Source organism: Condylura cristata, unplaced genomic scaffold, assembly GCF_000260355.1.
Source record: "Condylura cristata isolate star-nosed mole 26May11 unplaced genomic scaffold, ConCri1.0 scaffold00017, whole genome shotgun sequence".
NCBI classification, from domain to species: Eukaryota; Metazoa; Chordata; class Mammalia; order Eulipotyphla; family Talpidae; genus Condylura; species Condylura cristata.
This window is the reverse complement of record NW_004567118.1, coordinates 28,605,962-28,628,339: the sequence shown is the minus strand read 5'-3', so window position 1 is coordinate 28,628,339 and position 22,378 is coordinate 28,605,962. Positions and strand designations below refer to the sequence as shown.

At 44.5% G+C, this 22,378-nt stretch overlaps 3 protein-coding genes and 4 non-coding genes across 7 annotated transcripts; 5 read left to right on the top strand and 2 right to left on the bottom strand.

The window, feature by feature from the left end:
• The first annotated feature begins 4,626 nt into the window (after positions 1–4,626).
• Positions 4,627–4,761, top strand: LOC101628243 (thymosin beta-4-like). The gene has a single exon (XM_004684619.1). The coding sequence runs from the start codon at positions 4,627–4,629 to the stop codon at positions 4,759–4,761; it is 135 nt and encodes a 44-aa protein (XP_004684676.1).
• Positions 4,762–8,343: 3,582 nt separating this feature from the next.
• On the bottom strand, positions 8,344–10,668 carry TMEM107 (transmembrane protein 107). Its single transcript, XM_004684617.2, has 5 exons — positions 10,479–10,668; positions 10,234–10,301; positions 10,035–10,135; positions 9,319–9,415; positions 8,344–9,101 (listed from the first exon to the last, which is right to left on the bottom strand). Exons 1-5 carry the CDS (start codon positions 10,563–10,565, stop codon positions 9,032–9,034), a joined length of 423 nt encoding a protein of 140 aa, XP_004684674.1. The 5' UTR covers positions 10,566–10,668; the 3' UTR covers positions 8,344–9,031.
• Positions 10,669–18,097: 7,429 nt separating this feature from the next.
• Positions 18,098–18,169, top strand: TRNAW-CCA. The gene has a single exon. It is a non-coding gene; the product is annotated as a tRNA-Trp (tRNA).
• Positions 18,170–18,616: 447 nt separating this feature from the next.
• TRNAS-GCU lies at positions 18,617–18,698 on the top strand. Its single transcript has one exon. It is a non-coding gene; the product is annotated as a tRNA-Ser (tRNA).
• Positions 18,699–18,918: 220 nt separating this feature from the next.
• TRNAT-AGU lies at positions 18,919–18,992 on the top strand. Its single transcript has one exon. It is a non-coding gene; the product is annotated as a tRNA-Thr (tRNA).
• A 275-nt stretch (positions 18,993–19,267) lies between these two features.
• TRNAI-AAU lies at positions 19,268–19,341 on the top strand. Its single transcript has one exon. It is a non-coding gene; the product is annotated as a tRNA-Ile (tRNA).
• Positions 19,342–19,553: 212 nt separating this feature from the next.
• LOC101627625 (chromosome unknown open reading frame, human C17orf59) lies at positions 19,554–21,821 on the bottom strand. The gene has a single exon (XM_004684616.2). It carries the CDS (start codon positions 21,768–21,770, stop codon positions 20,700–20,702), a length of 1,071 nt encoding a protein of 356 aa, XP_004684673.1. The 5' UTR covers positions 21,771–21,821; the 3' UTR covers positions 19,554–20,699.
• Positions 21,822–22,378: the final 557 nt, after the last annotated feature.

The window sequence follows — 22,378 nt, the reverse complement described above, 5'->3', positions numbered from 1 at the left end:
CTGGGGAGCAGCTTCTCAGTCTCATGCTGCTAGCCCACCTCTGACTTAGCTTCATTTCTAGACAGCTGCAGATCCATATTCTTTTAAAAACGCTACCACTGGGTGATGGCATACGGGTGAATTGGTGATGGGAAGTGCATGGGGATTACAACTGAGATGGAAAAAGGCACAAAATGATGTAAAAATAAACTATTTTTACAAACAAACCAAAAAAGCTACCACTGGGCCTCCCTGGTGGTGCAGGGGTTAAAGTCAGTGCTATCAAGTTAAGGGCAGCCGCTACAGCAAGAGTTAGATCCCAGAAGGGAGCTGACCCACCTATGGCCCACAGACCTCTCCTGTCTCCCTCAGCAGTGTATTTCCATAGTCTGTCTCTAGTGAGTCCTCTCACCAACTCCCCACACACCTCTGGCCTATATGCATAAATAAATCTTTTTTTCTTTTTAAGTGTACATGGTTCAAAATTCCAAAAGTTCAAAAGAGCAGATGGAGAAAATCTCTCCCACCCAGTCTTCTGCCCCTCACAACCAGTTCTCCTACTTCTTTGTGCCTCCTTCCAAGATGTTCTGTGCACATGACTTTCCACTTTTTTTTAAACAAATGGAAACAGACCATGTGAACTATGTGAAAGATTCTGCAATTTATTTTTGCCATTTATTGTACAGGTGGTGCTGTCATATAAAAAAATTTTTTTCCTGTAACACAACTTAACCAATCCTTGTGGACAGAGAGGGATTTCTTTTTCTTTTCTTTTCTTTTTTACTTATTTATTTTTGCAAGCATAGCTATAAAAAAAATCTACACATTCTCATTTCACAACTATGTGCAAATATATAGGACAAGTTCCTAACATAAAAATCCTAGTTCAACAACCATATACCAGAGACATTTTATGGAGGTGGAGTGGGGAATGAGATAAAAAAAATGGGGGGTGGGAGGGAGTACACTGGACTATGGTGATGCACATGGGTGATTTGGTGATGGAAAGCCCACAGGGCTTACAACTGAGATAGAAAAAGGCAAAAAGTGATATAAAAATAAACAATTATTAAAAACAAAACAAAACAAAAAAAATCCTAGTTCAGGGCCTCCCTCGTGATGCAGGGGTTAAAGACACAGCACCATCAAACTGTTAAGGGGAAGGATGTTCTAAAGGAACTCTGCAGAGTCTCTACCCTCTACTCCAGCTTTCTGGACTCTACCCCCTACTCCAGTGATTGGAAACTACAACTCCCAGCAGTACCAGGGAGAGAACTGCGAGGAAGCAAGGGCAGAACTAGCAGGAATTGTGGGACATTTGGGGGATAAATAGGGCGTGATTGCATCTCGTGGTCTCTCTCTCACTCAGGAAACGGCTCTCCTGACCCCGTGATTCAGTGTGTTCAGTCAGCCATTCCAGTTACTTTGTACCCCTCTCTCTTTCCCTGGGTTGTTTCCTATTCATTTCCCTTTTGTAAATAAACCCGTTATTGACCCTTCGTGTGTACCTGCAGTATAACTGAATATTGAGCCCATGGTGAGGCCCCACAGACAGGCGGCCCAGTCCACTCTGGGATACCCTGTAACAGTTTTTGGCGCCCAACATGGGGCCTCACCCGCACACTCACAATTCGGTTATACTGCAGGTACACACAAAAGGTTCAATAACAGGTTTATTTACAAAAGGGGAAAGGAATAGGAAGTAACCCAGGGAAAGAGAGCAGGATACAAAGTAACTGGGATACCTACGGCTAGGCTGACTGAACACACCGAGTCATGAGTCACGTCCTCCGGACACGAAGTCCGGAGAGCTGTTTCCAAGTGAGAGATGCAATCGCGCCCTATTTATCCCCCAAACGTCCCAGAATTCCTGCTAGCTCCGCCCTTGGGTCCTCACAGTTGTGTCCCTGGTACTGCTGGGAATTGTAGTTTCCAATCACTGGAGTAGGGGGTAGGTTCCAGAAAGCTTGAGTAGGGTGGAGTAGAGGTTGGAGTCCATAAGACTGCAGAGTTCCTTTAGGACATCCTTCCCTTTAACAAAACTACCCCCAGCCACTGGAGTTCAATGGCTAGGGAGCTGACCCCACTGGCCCAACAGACCTCTCCTGTCTTGTCCACTGCTCCCCTCAGCAGTATTTCAGTAGATCCGCCGCCTATTTTGCTCCTCACTCTGACTCTGGTGAATCCTCTCACCCCCCACACCTCTGGTTATACCCCAGTTCTTGTATGCACGAATAAGTAAATCTTTTTTTGTTAAGATTTATTTATTTATACATACATAATTGGGGTACAGGCCAGAGGTGCAGGGGCAGTGAGAGGAATCACCACAGACAGAGTGGGGCGCAGAACAGGCAGATTGATGAAGCACACTGTTGAGGGGAGCAGCCTGAGAGACAGGAGAGGTCTGCTGCCCCACGGGCGGGGCGCACCTCCGGGCCTGGGCAGGATAGAACTTGCACTGAAGCCAATGCGGCCAGCTTGCAGTGCTGGGCTTCAACCCCGCTGCGCTACCAGGGAGGTCCCAAATAAGTTAACTAAAAAAAAAATCTTAGTTCAGAGGATATAGGTACTTGTGATTTTGATACATATTGATGTACTGCCAAATTACACCTTGAATGTTAGTGATTTTTCCTCCCACCAACAAACAAGTGAGGCTAATTTACTTGACTCACAGCCTTTCCTGTTCTAAAATGTTTTGGTTGGACATGTGCACAGATTCTGTGCAGAGACTTCTTTCCAGGGCCTTTCAGGTTTGTTCTGTCCTCCCAGGCCCAAAGTCTTCTCTGCTGGTTCCCCAGTCTGGCCAAGAAGCGCCCCAGCCTGATCCCTTTGTATTTAGGCGCAGGGGTGCTGGAGAGCACTGCGTGTCTCCAATCCAGAAGTCAATCAGGACAGGAAGAAGCTCCCTGAGCTCTGGAATAGACTGGGTCCCCGTGATCCACACCAGCTCACTCAGCGAATGTAGATGACAGCAAACTACAGCTGCTTGAAATGAAGGTCTGTCTTCCAGAAGCCATTGCACACTTCGCTTAACCAGTAAATACTTCCCTCTAAATGCACAAAATTATGTTGATGTGTTGGGGTTTACACTGACTAATAAATATCTGAAACTTGGAAAAAGTTTTCATCATTACAAATGTAAGTTAAACATGATTTGTATTTCTCTTATGATAAATGAGATTTGTCATTTTTCATATATTTGAGTTCTTTATATTTCTTTTAAAATATATTTATTTAGGGCCCTCCCTGGTGGCGCAGCGGGTTAAAGCACAGCACTGAGAAGCTAAAGCCACTGCAGCATGAGTTCGATTCCCACCTGCCCCGGAGGTGACCACATGGCGTGGCAGACCTCTCCTGACCCACCCGCTGCTCCCCTCAGCAGTGTACTGCATAGATCTGCCTGTTCTGCTCCCCACTCTGTCTCTGGTGAAGCCTCTCGCCGCCCCTGAATCTCTGGCCTGTACCCCAGTTCTGTGTGCACAAATAAATAAATAAATCTTTTTTTTTTTAAAGATTTATGTTTTTATTCATACAGAATTGGGGTACAAACCAGAGATGTGGAGGGTGATAGAATTCACCAGAGACAGAGTGGGGAGCAGAACAGGCAGATCGACGAAGTACACTGCTGAGGGGAGCAATGGGCGGGTCAGGAGAGGTCTGCCTCGCCATGTGGTCACCTCCGGGGCAGGCGGGAATCGAACTCATGCGGAAGTGGCTTTAGATTCTCGATGCTGTGCTTTAACCCGCTGCGCCACCAGGGAGGGCCAATAAATAAATCTTTAAAAAAAAAATTTATTTATTTATGCATACAAGAACTGGGGTATAGGCCAGAGGTATGGGGTGGTGAGAGGATTCACCAGAGACAGAGTTGGGAGCAGAACAGGCGGATTGACTGAAATATACTCTTAAAGGGAACAAGGGACGAGACGGGAGAGGTCTGCTGTGCCACGTCGGTCAGCTCCTTAGCCAGGGATCTAACTCATGCAGCAATGGGTAGCGATAGCTTGATAGTGCTGAGATTTAATCCCTTGCACTAGGGAGGCCCATGTTTAAAAATTTTAATATGTATGTTATATATTAGTGCTTTCTTTTGTGACTTCAATGTTTTCAGACTTAGTAATGTCTTCTCCACTCCAAACAATTTACTTCTGTGTTATTCTTGCTACACATGCGTAACCTTAGTCTTAGCATGAGAAAACAGTGAAAAGTCCAAATTGAGGGGCATTCTACAAAATAACTCACAGTACTCTTCAAAATGCGCCAAGGTCAAGAAAGGACAAAAAACACTGATGAACTTGAGATTGGAGAAGCCTGAATGCAGCTAAATGCAATGTGAAATCCTGAATTAGATCCAGAATCAGAAAAAGAGTGGAAGTGGACAATTGGCAAAATGCAAATAAGATCTATAGATTAATTCACCATATTCTACCACTATTAATCTCTGGTTCCTTACATACCATGGCTATGCAAAATATTAATATTTGGAGAATCTATGTGAAAGGTGTCCAGGAATTTTATACTACTATAATCTGCAACTTTTCTATAGGTCTAAATTTATTCAGAATAAAAAGGTTTTAGCTCTGCAGCCATCAAAGCACAGAACAGACTTCACTGGCTCAAGTGTCTTGCTTGGCTTCTTTTCCAACCATGTCTGACAAACCTGATGTGACCGAGATTGAGAAATTCAGTAAGTTGAAATCGAAGAAGACAGAAATGCAAGAGAAAAATCCACTGCCTTCAAAAGAAACAACTGAACAGGAGAAGCAAGCAAGCGAATCATAGTGAGGCCCGGGCTGCCAATATGCATTGTACATTCCACAAGCATTGCCTTCTTATTTCTCTTTTTAGTTGTGTAACTTTTGAAGATGCACAGGGGTTGGATCAAGTTTAAATGACTGTGCTGCCCCTTTTCACATCAAAGAATGGAGAACTACTGACAAGGAAGGCAACCTGCTTCTCCCATCTACCTTTCAGGCTGAGGGGAAGGGAAAGAACTTGCATGTTGGTGAAGAAAGAAGCTGGTAGGACAACAGTGAAATCTAGAGTAAAATACCTAGTTGGTTCAGGGTGTCCTGCAGGCTGTAAAATGCAGTTTAATTGGAGTGCCACTTTTTTTTTTTTCAAATGGATTACTGGAATGTACAAGTTTTAAATATGCAATAAAGTTTAAAAACAAAAAGAAAAAAGTTTAAAATGTCAATTATTTCTTTGAATACTATTATGATTTTTTATACTTGTAACCTTTGATTTGTAATATTATACAAGATATTGATCCCTATTTCTCCCAACTAGCTCGTCACTTGCTCTAATAGTTTTTATTAATTAATCCCTATTCTCCATTGATTTTTTTAAAACATTTTAATTACCTATTTATAAAATTGTGGTTAAAAACACACAACTAGGGCCCTCCTTAGTGGCACAACTGGTTAGGGCACAGCACTGCAAGCTAGCCAGAGCTGCCTTAGTGCCAGTTCGATCCCAGGCCCCGGAGGTGATCCACCAGGCGCAGCAGACCTCCTGTCTCACCCACTACACCCCTCAGCAGTGTACTTCGTTGATCCGTCTGTTCTGTTCCTCACTCTATCTCTGGTGAATCCTCTCAGTGCCCTGTACCTGTGGCCTGTACCCCAGTTCTGTATGCATAAATAAATAAATAAATCTTAACACAACTACTTTTAAGTGTCCAATTTAGTAGTGTTAAAGGACAATCATATAATTGTGCAACCCATCTGCAGGACTCTTCATCTTGTGAAAAAGAAACTGCACCCCTCAGCCAAATCCCACTCCCTTACCCCCTAGCAACCACTATTCTACTGATTTGATTAGGTAACCTAAACAAGTGAAATTAAGCAGTGTTTGTCTTTCTGTGACTGACTTATGCTGATTAACAAGCCACTTTTCTCACAATACAATGAGAACCTACTTCTCTGGCTAATTGGCAAAGCCTCTAGTGTTGAAGTGCTTGTAGTAGCTACTTCTGGAGAATGGATGAGGGAATGAGGCACAAATAAGCTAGGTGATCTGTTGGTACTCATACAGCTGTAAAGGGGAGGATGTGCACTTTGAATTGTAAAAAGGGATGCTGCAGTTAAACTGAACTGATTCCATCTTGTGCCCCCAAAATCCATCTTGTTGAACTTTTTAACTGTGAAAAATATGTGGTAGGGGCAGAAATTAGTTTACTCCTTGAACTGTACAAATATTTTTTTTCACCCTCTTTCTCCCTGGTAACCAAGGCCATTTTGATTAAAAGCCAATGAATTATAAGTACAGCAATCTATAAGCAAGCCTAGTTCTTTATACATATTTTTCCATCCTTTTCCTTTAAAACCCCCATAGAAACAGACTCTATTGAGACAGGTGATAGGTTGATACCTGAGTTTGTGCTTCCCAATTTGCAAGTCTAAGACATAACCTCCGCAGTAAGTGCTCATTTCATTTTGGCTTTATCATATTTCCCTGGTCAACATAAACCAGGTCTGCCTCCCTACACCTCGCTTCCATAACCTTAACTCTGAGCTAGGACTCATCTAAGAGAGCCAAGATTCAGAAACCAGCAGCATCAATTTGGTGTTTGAAGACAAGATGTCGTCACCAGAAATGGTAGTGCTCATCAACATTTAAGGGGCAAGTGAAGGGGACAACTTGGTCACAAAGCCCTTCCAACTACAGTACACTGTAGGTACTATTTATTAGCTGTCGAGAAGATGCAGGCAGAACCCTGGGAGGGAAGCCAGAGGTATGGTTTTTCAAAAGTCAAGGGAGAAATACTTCAAAAGAGGAGAGAGGTCTAAAGGAGAGTGCTAGAAAGAATGCAACGTAAAGTGTGAGAAGTGACCACTGAAATTAGGAACAAGATGAATAACAGTTTTTTGGGATGGTACTGCAGGCGTTTGCTGGTAACTATTGAACAACTGACTCAAAAACATATGCACTATGTATGTATATAAGCTCATAAGTTTTACTGAATTAAAGGATGTGTAACACAGTACTTACAAATAATAATAAAATACACAAGTCTTTATTATAAATTCCACTCCAGTATCCATGACTTCATAAACATAGTAGTATACTAACTGCAAGTGTATTCCAACATGAATGTTGATTGCCATTTTTTGTATTTTTTTTATTTTTTTATTTTTTTTATTAAAAAGTTTATTTTTACATCATTTTGCACATTTTTTTTTCATCTCAATTGTAATCCCCGCCATTTTTACTTACATTTTTGAGTAAGATAAAAATGAAACAATGAGGGTATGGTGAAACTTCACTGGTTCCTCAAGGATTTGGATTGACCTCTTTACTGAATTTGATAATAGTTTCCAAATCCTGGGACAATATTTCCTCAAATTTTTGTGCTGTTCATAATATAATTTTTACAGACATGTCCTATAAGTTGAATCTGTATTTTATACATTTTCTCCAATCTATACAATCAACAAAGCCTGATATGGAGCATTTGCCAACTTTTGTGGTGTAAAAACTCCCACCAAGGCCAATTTCAAACTACCAACTTGGTATCAATAAAGGAGTTAAGAGAGATACACAGCAGTACATCATGTAGAATATAGATATCACAAATATAAATAATCTCAAGACACACATAGTAAAATAACTGGAATGAATTTTGAGTATTTATTAACTCTTAAAATGTGGTTTAAGTTTACATAATTTTTATAGTAACTGGCTCACAGTGTTTCTGAAAAATAAAAGCCGAGCTTTCACAAATTGGTCAAATACATCACTGGATGAGAGTGAAAACAAGATTGCAGTGGGATGTGATTTCCTGATCAAGCCTCTAATCTCTTGAGAACATTCATCCTATACATTGTAGAATTTTAGACAGAGTGTTTGTACAATGTCCACACAATAGCATATATGTTTTAATAATCTCCTTTTGAACTTGCTTTTGTCATGTATTAGTGTTCTATTAGATATTAACTCATCAATGCGGGAGCTCTAGCCTCCCCAGGGAGTCCTCCTACTCCAGCAAGTGACCCTTTTTGCTACAAGATGGACTTACATGACTGACATTAGCGACTCTTATAGAAAAAATAATGACCTCTTCGTTCCCATAAGCTTCTGAAGCAAAAAAAATACTAACGAAAACCACACGCTATGATGTAAAACGACAAATGAGACTAGATATGTGTGTCGACACGTGTTCCTAATCAATAAGCAAAAAACGCAGTAAAAGTCCCGAAGCCTAACTCTGCAAACTCACCCCACAATAATACAAGAGCTTTTTCACAATTAACTCTACTGTGTGATCCCACAACAACAAAACTTTCTTTTAACAAACTTTATTCTAACGGTTACCATGACAACTAAAAAAAAAAGATCGTCAGGAAGAATCAGAAAGGAGCAATCAGGGTGTTGCGAGCCCTGATTACGCAGAGACGCTAATCACGAATCATGCAACTCCAATCATCATGTTCTAAACTGCCCTCCCGAAGGAGGAACAGGTAAGGATTATCCTACCTGACGATACAATACGTACATGCAGCGATCCGCACTCCGTAGAAAAGATTGCGCTAACAGCTAGGGTGAGCATATAACGCATTAGTCTGAGCAGCCTAAGGTAATTTATTTTCTTCCATTCCTATTTCTACATTATTGCAGCTCTTTAAAATATGTTTTCTTTTCCAGGTGGCACCTAGGAAAGAACAAATTAATTCCTCCCAGAATGCTCCACTCACTTCCGAAGGGGATATTTACATATCCCCACCCACAGTCTTCCGCCAGCCGTCTACCGTAATAATCAAAATAAAAGCGACACTAAATGTCGTAACAGTCTGACAAACTGGAAAACATCCTCCCGTTTCTCCAGTAGTTTGGTCACCTGAAATTTTTGTATGTCTTGGTCGTACTATAAAATATATTTTATTACAAACCACTAAATAAAAATATGGTAATCACAGGGAGTTTATCCTAATACTGATATCCTCCAGCAAATGCAGGTGTAGGAGTCTAAAATGATGCATTCTTCCTTCCAGAAATGATGACTGGTCCTTCCTTCAGCCTGAGTTCCTAAGTTTCCGTAGTGAGGTGATCAGAAAGGTTTCCTTTTTAGCCCAAAGACGCTGACGAATAATGCCATTTCAGTGACAGCCGGGAGGGCACTGCAGAAGATATATGGTGGGTTCAGGGCTCTTCAAAAAAAAAACAACTACCAAAATCCCCAGATCAGGTATCCCTCCACACAGTGTAGCCAGAAGAATGGGAAACTCCAAAAAACTACAGGATGCTGGGTGGATCTGATATCTCGGACATAGAGTAAAGGGCTAGGTTGGGGAAAGATTCAGATTTAGATAACCTTACCCCCATGCACTACTGTACCTGCAGAAGGCAAAAATGTACCAGTATGTGGTACACTCCCAACGCTCGAATATGAAAAAAGACAGGGCCACCGACGCACTACAATGAGCCCCAATGGCTTGGAACACACCAAAGTCAAGGAAAGTTTTTGGCTAGATTGGTAGGGGAGGCCAGAAAAGGTCAGTGGTGGGGTTGACATCTACATTCAGGTTCACCTCTTACTCTTTCACCATATTACAAAGGCCAGAGCCGGCAGTCTGTCATCTGATATTAGGACAGCCTTGTGGGTAGAAGCTGAGCCTGCACAGATGGGACCTCCTGGCTATCCCTAACCCCACTCACTGAATCACCCTCCAGCATCCAGATCTACAATTCAAGTGCTAACAGCTCTCCCTAATCCAGCTTTGTCTCTTCAGAGACCCCAGAGTTTTATATATTCACACTCTCTTATAGCATAATGTATGTAACAATGAACTACAGATGTCTATGGCCTGCCTCTTCCTCAACCTAGAAAACTGCATGTTACTCCCATTTTGAAATCTTCAGTGCCTGTTGCATAACAAATGTGCAAAGACTGTAAATAATTTTGCATTGCCTAAGAACTTCTTCAAATTGGAAAGATTCTGCCTATGTGCACAGACACTACTGTGCCAGGAAAGCCTAGTTTAACGTTCACAAAGAGTTGTCATGGAAATGGGTCATGTGGGAAGGGAAAGGTGCACAGACGGAAAGGATACAGATGAGACTCTGGGTGCTGTTGAACATGGAAACTCCTGAGAAGAAACCAGCTAGCTCCACTGCAAAGAGGCCCAAGGTGACAGAGAGCGCAACCACCAACCTGCAGAGAGGAAGGGGGTTGGCTCAAGCCTTCTGAACTTCTAAATCCCCTCCACTCCCTCTACTGCTTAATTCTACCATCCCGCCCTAAGCGCTCACTGAATGTCCTGCTTCTCATACTCCTCTGGGGTGAACGTGAGAGGCAGGCAGGCCTGGATGTTGCTGTCCTGGGAAACAGGGCAAAGAGGAAGAGAAGTGAAAAGAGGGGCGTGCTGCAGAGCAGGTCTGGGGGTAACGGGAAGAGAAGACCCGACCAGGCGTGTCCCAGCGAAGAGGGGCAGGGTGGGACGGGGACCACCCAGAGGTGGGAATGGAAAAGGGAGAGAGATGGTCTAGGGTCTTACCCGGGACCAGAATAAGGTGATGACGACCACCAGGTGCGCCAGGAGCGTCAGGAAGCGAGAGGGCACGAGCCCCGAAATCTGACCCATGGCCTCGAACAGAGGACGTGATCTCTGGGGCTGGATGTTTTGATAAGGCTACTCCTGAAGACTAGGTTAGCGGGTAAAAATTCGACAAAAGCCTCCTTCCCGCTCGCGCTGGCACCGCCCAGTTGCCTTGACAACCACGTAAATTGACGCTGCGCGCAGTGATCTGAAAGTCTCGCGAGAGCAGTAAACGGCTTATCCGTGGTGCGGATGGAGAGGACAGGTCTGAGTCCTGTAGTGTTGGGGTTCCTGACCCCACTGTCTCCACCTTGTGAGCTGTCGAGCGGCCGGCCCTGGAGCGTGTGCGGTGTGGCGCTGTCCCACACTACCGAATCTGCCCGCGCAGGGCTGATGAACTGAAACCTGCCCTGCCCTATCCCAAGGAGCCCCTTGGTCTCTGGCGGCGCACACCGGAGCGGCTTATCCCCCCCAGCACCCGCTGTGTTGCCTAGGATGACCCTCGGAGTAAAATTGCTCCCTGCACACCTATGTAATCTCCATTTGGGCTTAGGGCACGGCTCGTCCCAAGACACGGGCTTTCTCTTCCCTACCCGCTCGGCATTCCTGGAGCAGTTGTTGGGAACCGGAAGTGGAGAGGCCGGTTTTATTGTCAGTGGAGCTGGTTATGTGAATCGTCCTTAATTCTCATTCCACCCCCACTCGACTCCCCAGTAAGCTTTGCTTAGTTTGGTAAGAGGTTTGCAGACTGCAGAATATAGTAGCAGTCTCGAACTAGGGTGTTTCGGGGGAAGCAGTGGACGAAAGGGGCCAGAATGGAGGGGAGTAGAAAAAGGAAATGATACCTTAGGTGCATCCCCCTAAGGCAAGATCATACATATAGACTGCTCCGATTTCCCTGTATCTTTCAGGTGTATACACCCCGCCTTGTCCAGCTCCAAGACCTCTTACTGTAGGCGACCTCATTGATCTCTGGGCCACAGAACAGAAATTTCTAGCCTGAGCTCTGCACAGTCAAACCCCAAGCTTCTTAGGACCTCCCTGTACTTCTCAAAAGAACCATATATTTTCCCTCCCCATCTGTGCCTTTAAACAAACTATTTTAGGAGGAATTTCTGATTCATATTAAAACAAGTATTCATTGACCAACAAGTAAAGATGCCAGACGCTCTTTTGGACTCTCACTCTTGCTGAACTAAGAATTTTCTACCTCTTGAGCATTTATATTTTAGTCAAGAAGATTAACACACGGGAACAAATCCATCTGGTGATAAGTGCTATAAATAACACTTTCTGCAATTCTTCCCACCTGTGACTATGCAGCTGTCTCTCTCCCTTCCTAATAAACCTATCCTTTAAAAAAAAAAAAAACACTTTATAATAGAAACACTAGAATAATATGGTCATAGAAAGGCTTTTCGGAAATAGGTCATATATTCTTAAATGTTGTTTTAAGAACTGTGGTCAAGTTGAAAGGAAATACATTTCTCTCTGCTGGGTCCCCAATGTAACAAGTGGAGTTCCTTTTTCTAAATCCACGGGTGAAAAAAAGAGTCAAAAGATGTCTCTTCAAGGTCATGAAGGACAAAGACTGAGGAACAACATTTCTAGATTAAGGAAAACCAAAGAGATGTGACAAATTTCACATGACAGACTTGATGTGTGAACCTAATGGATCCTGGCCTTCACACCCCAAAAAATACTTCTTTTATTATAAAGAACACTCATGGAACAATTGTAATATTTGAGTAAGGGCTCTCGTGCAGATAACAGTACTGTAATTTTGATTTTTTATAATTTTGTACTTTGGGAAGAGAATATCCTTGTTAGAAAACACTGAAGTGTTTAGGGTAAAGTGACACATGTCTGCAGTTTACTCTCAAATAGGTTAGAAAAGGTTACATTAGTACCTGTAGAGATAGAAAAAGACAATTACAATGTAAATGTCGGTGAAGGCATGTGGGAATTTTTTGTATTATTTTTGCAACTTCTCTGTAAGTCAAATATTTTAAAATAAAAAGTTTTAAATAATTAGCTTTTTAAGGTTTTCCTTCCAGGTTTTACCCCGTGTTATCAATGAGACATTAGGCTAATTTATAAAAAGAAAAACTAAGTTCTGAGACTGAGGGTCCCTGTAAAACTCCTACATATTGAAATTAAACAATGACATTTTCATATAAAATTGCCTCTTTTTTTTTTTTGAAGGTAAACTACCTTTAGAGGGCTACCTCTAAAAACTACCTCTTTAGAGGACTGTATAACTTTTTCCTTAATATGAAGGTAATGTGATCACCTAAACTCATAAAATAAAATTTTAAAACTTAGCAATGTCTCTATTTTCTACTAAAAAAATACTGCATGATAAGCTATTGCCTAGTTTTTTATCTAGTTTGTAAGTTCTCAGGTATATAGGGGAGGTTCTTTAAACCATTTTAAAGTTCTGAAAATATGTATAAATATCAAGGGACAGGCAAATCCATCAAGAACTGTGGACAAACTATGACCTTGCATGATCCTCATTGCTATTAGACCTTCAAAATGAGTGATAGTGACTATAAATAAAGTACAATGAGAGATGGGCTTCCTCTGTGTACTTTCCAGCATGACAGTTACAGCATAGCAAGTGTGGAGTCAGTTGCACAATAGAGTGGATGCAAGGATGGCTCATGCTTTTCCTCCCTCTCCCTGAAGCTTGTATATGCCTTTCCTCATGGAACAGCTCAGTTAAAGCCCAGTTCTCTCAAAAACTGTTTAACAAATCTGAACTACTAACAGATGAGGAAGCACTTTTACTGAATGAAAGTGAGGAAAGCCCAGAATCTGCTTTTGGAAGATTTTCCAAAGTCCCAGGAACAAACAGAATGATAAGAAGGAGTCAGCAATATCAAGATCTGGAGAAAGCATATCCTGGTGGCAGAACAGTAAGTATAAAGATCCTTAGGTGGGAACAAGCTTAGAAAGGAAGCTAGTATTTCTAAAACCTACAGTAGTAATGAAAGGTCAGGATGAGGAAGGCTGGATAAACAAGGGTCAGATCATGTCAGACCATGCAGCCAGGTGAAGGGACATAACAGAAATATATTCTGGAAGATGACTTTGATTGCAACATGGAGAATGGGTTTTAAAAGATTTTAACAGAAGGCTAGTGAAGACCCAGACAGTTATCCAGAAAGGACAGAAAGGTTGGGCCACGATAGTCAAGAAGGAGTGAAGTAGAAGGAATCAAGAGACAGAAAAAGGTCTGGAACTTGGGGTTGGGTGAGAAAAAAGAGGTGTCAAGGATTGTCAGATTTTGGGCTCCAGAAGGTAAAAGTTTGGGATATTTTGCTTATAATGGGCAATATAATCCTGCCTAGGAGATTTATTACATAGCAATTTGTTTCATATTGTAAATTAATAAACAGTCTACATTTAGATCTGTCCAATCATTTTCAAGACCTTGAGTCTTTCACTCTTTTCCATGACCTTGAGTCACAGAAGCCTGCCCTAGAAAGATCTCAAAAAAGTGAGTTTTGGAGCCGGCCTGTGGCCATAGGAGGTATGACAAGTGTCCACTCCTTTCAGAGGTGGAACACTGGAAATTTGAACTAATCATAAAAGAACTTAGAAAACAAAATTATCCTAGAAAAAATTCAAACATGCTCTTAAATAAGGAAAATAGTGTAATGAAGCCCTTTGAAGTCTACCATTTGGCTTCAACAATTACCAGGAGTTGGCTAACCTCATTTCAGCTATTCTGTCCCTCTTAGCCCCACTAAATTATATTAAAGCAAATCCTGAACATGATCAAATAGTTCAAATGGGCTCATATGTATATGTTTTAAAGTTTGCTTTGAATATGTATAGACAAAAAAAGTCTATACATAATACCTAGTTGGTGTGTCACTATTCTTTTTTTAAAGCTTTATTTTTATTTATGCATACAAGAACTGGGGTATAAGTGAGAGGTATGTGGTGAAATGATTCACCAGAGACAGAGTGGGGAGCAGAATAGGCGGATCTACTGGAATACACTGGTGAGGGGAGCAGCAGGTGAGACAGGAGAGGTCTGTTGGTCATGTGGGTTAGCTTCCTGGTTAGGGATCCAACTCGTGGCAATGGCTGCTGATAGCTTGATAGCCCCGAAACTTTAACCAGGGAGGTCCTGTCTCCTGTCACTAATTTTTTTTTAGGACAATATTTGTTAGTTTATGTGTAGAAGATGCAACAACACTGTTAGCCCAGTTTGGTGACAAGTTCTTTAGCTGTTGCCTTTCTAGTCTAACGATTCACACCACCAATTTTGGACCCAGCATGTTGCCTCCACTGAATTTCATCATATCTGCTAACTTGGACCCAGCATGATGCCTTCACAGTGACTGAATTTCATCATATCTGGTAACTTCCACCAGCTTATCCAGAGCTCCTTTGACTTCTGAATTAACCCGTCTGAAGATGGCAGTTGTATAAGTCTTCCTGTGGGTGAGATGCTGAGATGCCCCAGTTTGGCCCTCCCTTTGACAATGCATTAGGGAACCCCATTCATTTGATACAGGGCAGGCAGGAAACATCCAGTTCACTGGGATCCAGTCATGTACAGTCCCTTCCTGCTGAATCTTGTTTTCCAAAAAGGCAATAACAGTATCAACTTCTGTCTCACAGACAAAAGGCCTGTTAGTGGGGACATCCCTTTTGCCAGCAGCTTTCTTCTCAGCCAGGGCTTTTCTTGCTTTGTCTCTGGTTTGCACTGCAAGGCCACCTTCAGCAGGTGAGTGACTGGCAGTCTAAGGCCTGTGTGAAGTGGTTCAGGGCACTTCGAGCCTCTCGCAGAGGATAGCTGCAGCTGATGTAGCAGAGCCACTTGACAAAACAGGTGAGGTCCCTTTTGGACTGGGTGTCCTGTTCAATACCAAAATTCTTGGATCTTTTCTCAAATAGGGAACTTACTTTCTTGACCTCCTGTTCCTTCATGTACAGCAGGGACTGGAACCACCTTCTTGCCTTCAGCCTTCTTTCCTTTCTCCATCTTGGGTGGCTGCAGGAGAGAGAATGACATTTCTTAAGTCTTTTTTTATCTTATGTTCTTTCTCCTGCCTCCCCCTCTCCCTTGTTTTCTTGCAATTTATCTATTAAAGACTAAGCCTTTTGTAGACTCTATTTTGGTAATGCCAATTAATATTTATTTCCTCACTTCCTGTACACTGGTTGTTAGAGTTAATAATCGATCAGTCTCATGTTCAATTTTTTGATAAAAATGCTTCGTGGGTGGTATCTTGTGTTTTTTCATTTCATCACACCAGGAGGCTCATAATGCCCACGTGGCTCTCATTTTGGTCTTCAGTCTGAGTGGTGGCTTCAGATATAGTCATAATAAGGCAACTATAAGATCTCCATTAGATTTTCACCTACTGGTTCAATTGAACATCTCTGCCTGGTTCCATTTCATGAAGGGTTTCAAAATGTGCATGTCTGAATTATATCATTCCTTTTGCATTTATCCCCTGGGATTCTTCTATAAATAAGAAAGTGCTCTCATCAGCTAATTGTTTGCCATGAGGTACAGGTCATACAGGAAAGGCAGGATAAATGTGTAACTTTTTCCCCTCCTGTTGTTTGCCAGCTTTCAGAATAATGAGGTGGTTTCCTAGCATTCTCTAAAGAAGGAGTTGTTTTTAGGATCATTGTGAACTTGTCGATTTTAATATCTTTTCTGTATTTCAGTCCATTGCAGTTGTTACTATATATTTTTTAAGTAGCCACATTTTTATTGAGTGGTATACAATATACAGCACCGACATCATTACTTTCGTTTGCAAATGGAAGAGTTGGCAAGTTTGATCAAGATTATTTCCCAACACATTAGTGATGGGAAGGTAGGTGTGGGGCAGTGTCTGGGAAGGGAAGAGAAACTTTCCTGTAGGAAGGAAAAGTCCCATAATCTTGAACCAGTTAAGGGTCTCCAAAAGTTACATTTTAAGATCTGTGCATTGTGTGTGTAAGTTACTCTTCAAAATTGTAGAATGTGACTGAATACCGATGACAGGTCTGACACAAGCTATGCAACTCTCTCGTCAGAGATGGTCCGGATGGAGGGGAATTGTTCTGAAAAATCAGACTTTCCACGCTAACTTATGTTATGACCTCCCTTTTTTGTATAATCGTAATATCAAAATATTCTGAGCAACTTTCAGCTTACAGGCAGCCGCATAAGGCCTGCCTGCCCTGACAAGCAAGCACTGCACCAGGGTGAAAAATTCCCCTGAAGTCAAGTGACTTGATTACTGACTGATAAATAAAAGCAAAAGGGCTGTTTTTGCAAAGTCTCTCTCACTGCCAATGGAGGAAAACCCAAATCTTATCATTCTATCATCTCACCTAGTCTTCTATTCAGCTTCTAAAGAATTACTCAAACTTCCTATTGTTTGGCCTTTGGATGTGGAAATTCATCCAGGTTGCCTGTTTTTAAAGTTTTCCACCTGCTACACCTTAAAGGAATCCACAAAAGTCTTCTTGCTAGTTTTTCAGGATTCTACTATGTAGTCTTCAGATAAGGAAATCCACCTATGTCTCCTATTCAGAGATTTGATTAGCAAGGAATTTCCTCTTCTGTCTCCCAGGATGATTCAGGCAGAAAAACAAAAACCCATTAAGTAGTAGATAAGGTTTAAGGGACTTCTATCTTAGTTGATCTCCACTATAGTAATATTAGTCATAAACTTTGTGCACTTATGTACCTGTTTTTAACCTTAATTGATTTTAAAATGTTATATCTCAGCTAAAGGGCAATACGACCCTAAACTGTTCGTAGAAAAAAAAGATGATTGTAATCTCTCAGCCTAGTTCGTGTGCTGATGTCATCCCACTGCTTGCTTGTAATGTATAAAATAAACCTCTGCTGAAGGCAGAGCAGGAAGACTTGCACTCTGACTCCGGTGTCTTCCTCGCTTCCCTTTGCCCTTTTTTCTCCCTTTCCCCCTTTTTTAGGAATTTCCACTCACCGACGCCTTCCCACCTTAGGGTCCTGCCTGTCTTGCCTCAAGATACCTCAATAGTTGGAGCTGGTCTCCAACACAGGTCTCTACCGTGGACTGCTTAAATCAGAATCTCTGAACCAGGAGCTTATGCGTGGCTATTTTGAAGCCTCCTCGAGAGGTTGTAACGTGCAACCAGGGACTGAGACGCGGGGCTAGGGGGCTAGAGGAGATAATTTCTTACCCTTTAGGTTGTCCTGGTCTCTAGCATGGCTGCATCATATTCGGCCAACTACCCATTCTTCCACCCGTTTTGTGCAAAAATCTGTCCCTCTGGCCTGTGAAGCCTGATTTCCCCAGTTGACCCAGACCTTCCAAATAGTCGTCAGCAGGACGCCAGAAATTGGGTCATATGGACAGCTGAGCCTTGAGCCCGCAAAAAGCTGCCTTGCTGGGCGCCGCAGACCATGCTCACACACAGGGCTGTTGGGAGAGAGCAGGTATCACACTGGAAGGACTTTAGAAATTCGGAAAAATCCTGTAGCTTTCGCGCCGCGATCTCCAGGACCCAAGGTCGCCTGGATGACAACTGGCCATGAAGTGACCTGTCCACCCATGCGGCCAGCCGACCTCGTGGCGCAACGGTAGCGCGTCTGACTCCAGATCAGAAGGTTGCGTGTTCAAATCACGTCGGGGTCAGCTTACTTATTTACCCTCCTCTCCTACATGGTTTCGGTTGCTTTTATTTATTCCCTTCATTCCGTTCTAGGTTCGAGTCCCAGAGACCTGAAAACAAGGATCTTGTAGAGGCTAGAAAAGGAGAGTTTCTGGTGCGAAATACCAGCCCTCCCCACCCGGAGTGCCCAACGATCTTGTGGTTTTTTGCGGCACATCCATGTACGGGGAAGTTGGGCAATAACAGAATTCCTGAGAACTGGCACATCCTCGGGATTGCTCAGCAGAGGAAGAAGGATCGGGTGCTTGGGACCGCTAGGTGGCTTGGTTTGACAACGCACTGAGTGGTTTTCACTGTATTGGGGGAGGGATGTCTCCCATTGTGCTCTCCACGAATGCTTAGTGATTTCACACGTAGTTAGGAGTAAGAGCTCAAACCCCAGAGAGAAGAAGCCAAAGCGCTTTCCTGTAGACGAGGTGGCCGAGTGGTTAAGGCGATGGACTGCTAATCCATTGTGCTCTGCACGCGTGGGTTCGAATCCCATCCTCGTCGGCTTGCGGTGGCCTTATGCTGGCGTTACAGTTTTGTAATCAAGAATTTATCTTCGCCTTACCTCTTCCCCAAATTCATTATTTCCGTCATCTCTCTACTGATCTCTTGTTTCCCGCCCCTTTTGCGTCATTAACTTTACCAATAATTAATTATAAATGGCCCTGTAGGTGTCACGGAACTGATTTGGCCAGGGAACTATTGCGCCAGCCCCCAGCGAGGGGGCGCCGTGGCTTAGTTGGTTAAAGCGCCTGTCTAGTAAACAGGAGATCCTGGGTTCGAATCCCAGCGGTGCCTCCACAGTGTTTCTTGCTTTTGTGTATAAACTTCGTGGAGAGCCCCTTGACATTTGGCATGATATTTCCCCGCATGTCAATCCATTCTTTCACTTCAGTAATCGGCCAGAAACTGTCTAATTACGTGTATACTACAGGTCCCATGTTTGTATTCCGCTTTTCACGGTAAATGTTTTTCATTTCATTGTAGTACTTCCCTGTAAAAAACTTTCGCTTACAATACAGAGCATTAGTTTGTCTTCTACAGAGTTTCCTATGAGTGCACGTAATCGAGCCGGCCGGTTAGCTCAGTTGGTTAGAGCGTGGTGCTAATAACGCCAAGGTCGCGGGTTCGATCCCCGTACGGGCCAATTTTTTTTTTTTTAAGATTCGTAATTTCAAATGTTTTTAGATGTCGTATGAGAAAGCTTGAGCAACACTCCCAATCCCGGAACGTTTTACACTCAAAGAGAAAAGTAGAAAAGTACTGACATTCAGTCCCAAGTATAGATATATTGAGAAGGGTGGATGAGGAAGATTTAAAGAAACCAGAATTCTAGATCTGACCAGGCATAGGTCTCCTGGAATTTATTATTTGAACGTAAATAGAAGGCAGCCGAGGTTATAACAATGTATCAAAACAGACATAAAACACTGGTTAAAGGAATGTGGAAAATGGAGTCAAGAATGGAACTAAGGAGGGTTCCCAGTTTCCCTACAAAACCAAGGTGTTCTATTTGCCCTGCACCTGCTTATCCACTTCAGGACCTAATAGAACCTTTTCCCTTCCTTTTTTGGAGAATTTCTTCAGTTTTTTTCTTTGGTTCTCTGAGCCTATTTCTGTGATGTGCATTTCCCTTAAGATCCACTGCCCCAAAACAAGAAACATATCCACCCCACTCCACTCCCAGCACCAGTCCCAAGGGAAGTTCCACGGGAAAAGAGCAAGACTCACTCCCATTCCTTTGGCTCATCAATCCCTAACCCCATACAGACTCAGCCTCAGCCTTAGCAGCAGCAGCACTTTAATTCCACAAAAACTCAGAAAGTCAAAACTGTTTAGAACACTCCACAACAGGTGGGCTTCAAAACCAGCAACAATTCTACCTGAACCCTGAGAGCAGAGAAATCCCTCCCAACTCACCCCCCTGCATCATGCAGTGCATTCCTCCTAGCTTCATTCCATTCTTACTGGGAAAGGGAAATGGCAGGAGGCCAGAGCGCAGGAAGCAGGTTATCCACCCGCAGGTGTGCATCCTCTTTTGAATGATATGTTCTAAGGGCCACTCAATTTTCCACAGCCCTTGGCACCTGAGATGTAGCCACTAGAGTCAGGATGGCCACAGTGGAGGATGGGGTCTCTTCTGTTCTATTTCCTTGGTCACACAGAGCAATAATATCCTCCAAGTCGAGACCTAAAACCCTGGGTTCTCAGTGATGATGCTTTAGTTAGGGAAGAAAGTTGAGGAAAACAAGGTAGCTACAGACGCTAACTAACAGAAGCAGAGCATCATCCGTTCCCACTAGAAGAAAGTATAGATTTTCCCCGTATACACCGGCAACAAAAATCCAGAGGGGGGTGGGGGGGCGGGCCTGCTAAATTCATCTGGAAGAGCCTCCAACATCCAGGCTTCCCCTCAGCTGGCAGTTCCCATCAGGGCTTCTTGAAGAATCCTCAGGGTTCTGGTGGCCTCTGGCCTGGTTGGCCAGGCATCCCTTGCACTCCTGGTCACTTGCACAGGGCCTCCAACACTTCCAGGGTGCGTCTGATATCCCGAACTTGGCGTGCCAGCCCCTGAACCGGCTGCAGCGCCCTCTCTAGCTCCTCGCAGCGCGCTAGCAGGGTGTACATGCCCTTGATGCTCATGTCCACCGCTTCGCCTAGGGAGTCCACGGCATCACGGTAGGTCTGGATGCAGCCCACACTCAACGCTGTCAGCTCCTGTACCGCACCACCCAGCCCTCGCAGCAGACGGTCCACCCGGCCACCCAGCTCCCGACTCAGCCGTTCCAGGTCCCGCAGCACGTCGGGATCGATGGGGGGAATAGCTGGAGTGGGTGGAGGTGCTGAACAGGGCCGCGCAGGGGCAGGAGGCAGAGGTTGAGGGGTAGCGCTCAGACGAATTTTGAGTTGCAGGTTGTTGGCAACGAAGTGGGTGAGGTCGCCATGGCGGCTCACCGTACCCTCGAGCTCCAGGGGGCTGGAGATGGTGGCGCGACGCCCACCGCCGGCGCCAGGCTCAGCAGCCCCGGTGGACCCGGAGCCACCACACGCCCCACTCAGTCCGTCCAGGCTGCGGCTGTCCTGAAGGCGGCTGGAGAACGATCGGCCAGCCCTGCCGACCGCCCCCGCCTCCTCGTCGTCTTCCTTCTCCAGCTCAACATCCATCCCCACGCCTCCCGGGCTCCCTCGACGGCCGACCCGCTCGGGTGCAGGCTTTTCCTCCAGGGGTTTTTCCTCAGGTTCCTTACTCCGAGAGGACTCGTGCGCGCCGTGTTCTGGACGGGTCGTCTCCCCGCGGCTCCCGACCCCAGACGGCGTCCCTCCCCGGCCGGGTTCGTTCTCCCGAACCTCCCGTTCTGGCCGGTGGGCGACGCTGCAGCTCGAAGTCTTAAGGGACACCCTAGGGTGGCGGCTGGAGCCTCCAACGTTCTCGGCCTCTTCCTCCCCGGACACCCGGAGGCCTGAGGACGACTCAGAGGGCGTTCGGCCCGGCCCCCCACTGAACATTGTGGCTTGCTGTTCCCCCAGAGCCAGAAGGTCCGCCTCGGGCCCAGGCCGCCCCCGGGACGACTCCATGCTGCAGTTAGCGGCAGGAACCACTGAATTGGTTCACCTGGGTTTTGGGAAGTCCTGGAGGCGCCTTTAAGGGGCGTTGGTAGAGGCGCGCCGATTGGCTGCGGGTTGACAATGGTACCGACAGGAAGAACGTTTTGATTGGTTGTGAGACCAGGAAGTTCCGGAAGTAGAGTCGTTGTTGAACAGGGGGTCCCACGTGAGCGTCCCCTTGGTTCTAGAGAAGGAGGTGACAGCTGCGTTCCTCTCCCCCGCCCGTTCAAAAAGTTGAGGGGGCAGATCTTAAAGTGAAGGTCCTGAAATGCTGGAGTCCTGCGGGGGCGAGACTGAGGCTCTTTCCGCCCACAACGTTTGCGTAGCAAACACCAAGTGGGTACCAGAAGGAATTCCTGGACACGTTCTTGGAACGGGCCTAGAGAGGTTCTTGGACGGTCCTAAGTGACCCACCGGATTTGCATCGGACCTTTTTGATCAAGGACGAAGCCGGAGTTCTCAGCCAGTGCCTGAATGCTTTCCTCGGCTAGCTAGCAGGAGAGCTGCGCACAGAGACTCACGGTGGACGGCGGGACAAGTTTAAGAACTAACTTTACTGTGTTCTTGCACGCTTCTCT

Coding starts and splice junctions, on each gene's coding strand:
- LOC101628243 (XM_004684619.1), top strand. CDS start 4,627: ATGTCTGACAAACCTGATGTGACCGAGATTGAGAAATTCAGTAAGTTG.
- TMEM107 (XM_004684617.2), bottom strand. CDS start 10,565: ATGGGTCAGATTTCGGGGCTCGTGCCCTCTCGCTTCCTGACGCTCCTG. Junction 10,302..10,478: donor TCACCTTATTCTGGTCCCGG/GTAAGACCCTAG, acceptor CCTGTTTCCCAG/GACAGCAACATCCAGGCCTG. Junction 10,136..10,233: donor TATGAGAAGCAGGACATTCA/GTGAGCGCTTAG, acceptor TCCTCTCTGCAG/GTTGGTGGTTGCGCTCTCTG.
- LOC101627625 (XM_004684616.2), bottom strand. CDS start 21,770: ATGGAGTCGTCCCGGGGGCGGCCTGGGCCCGAGGCGGACCTTCTGGCT.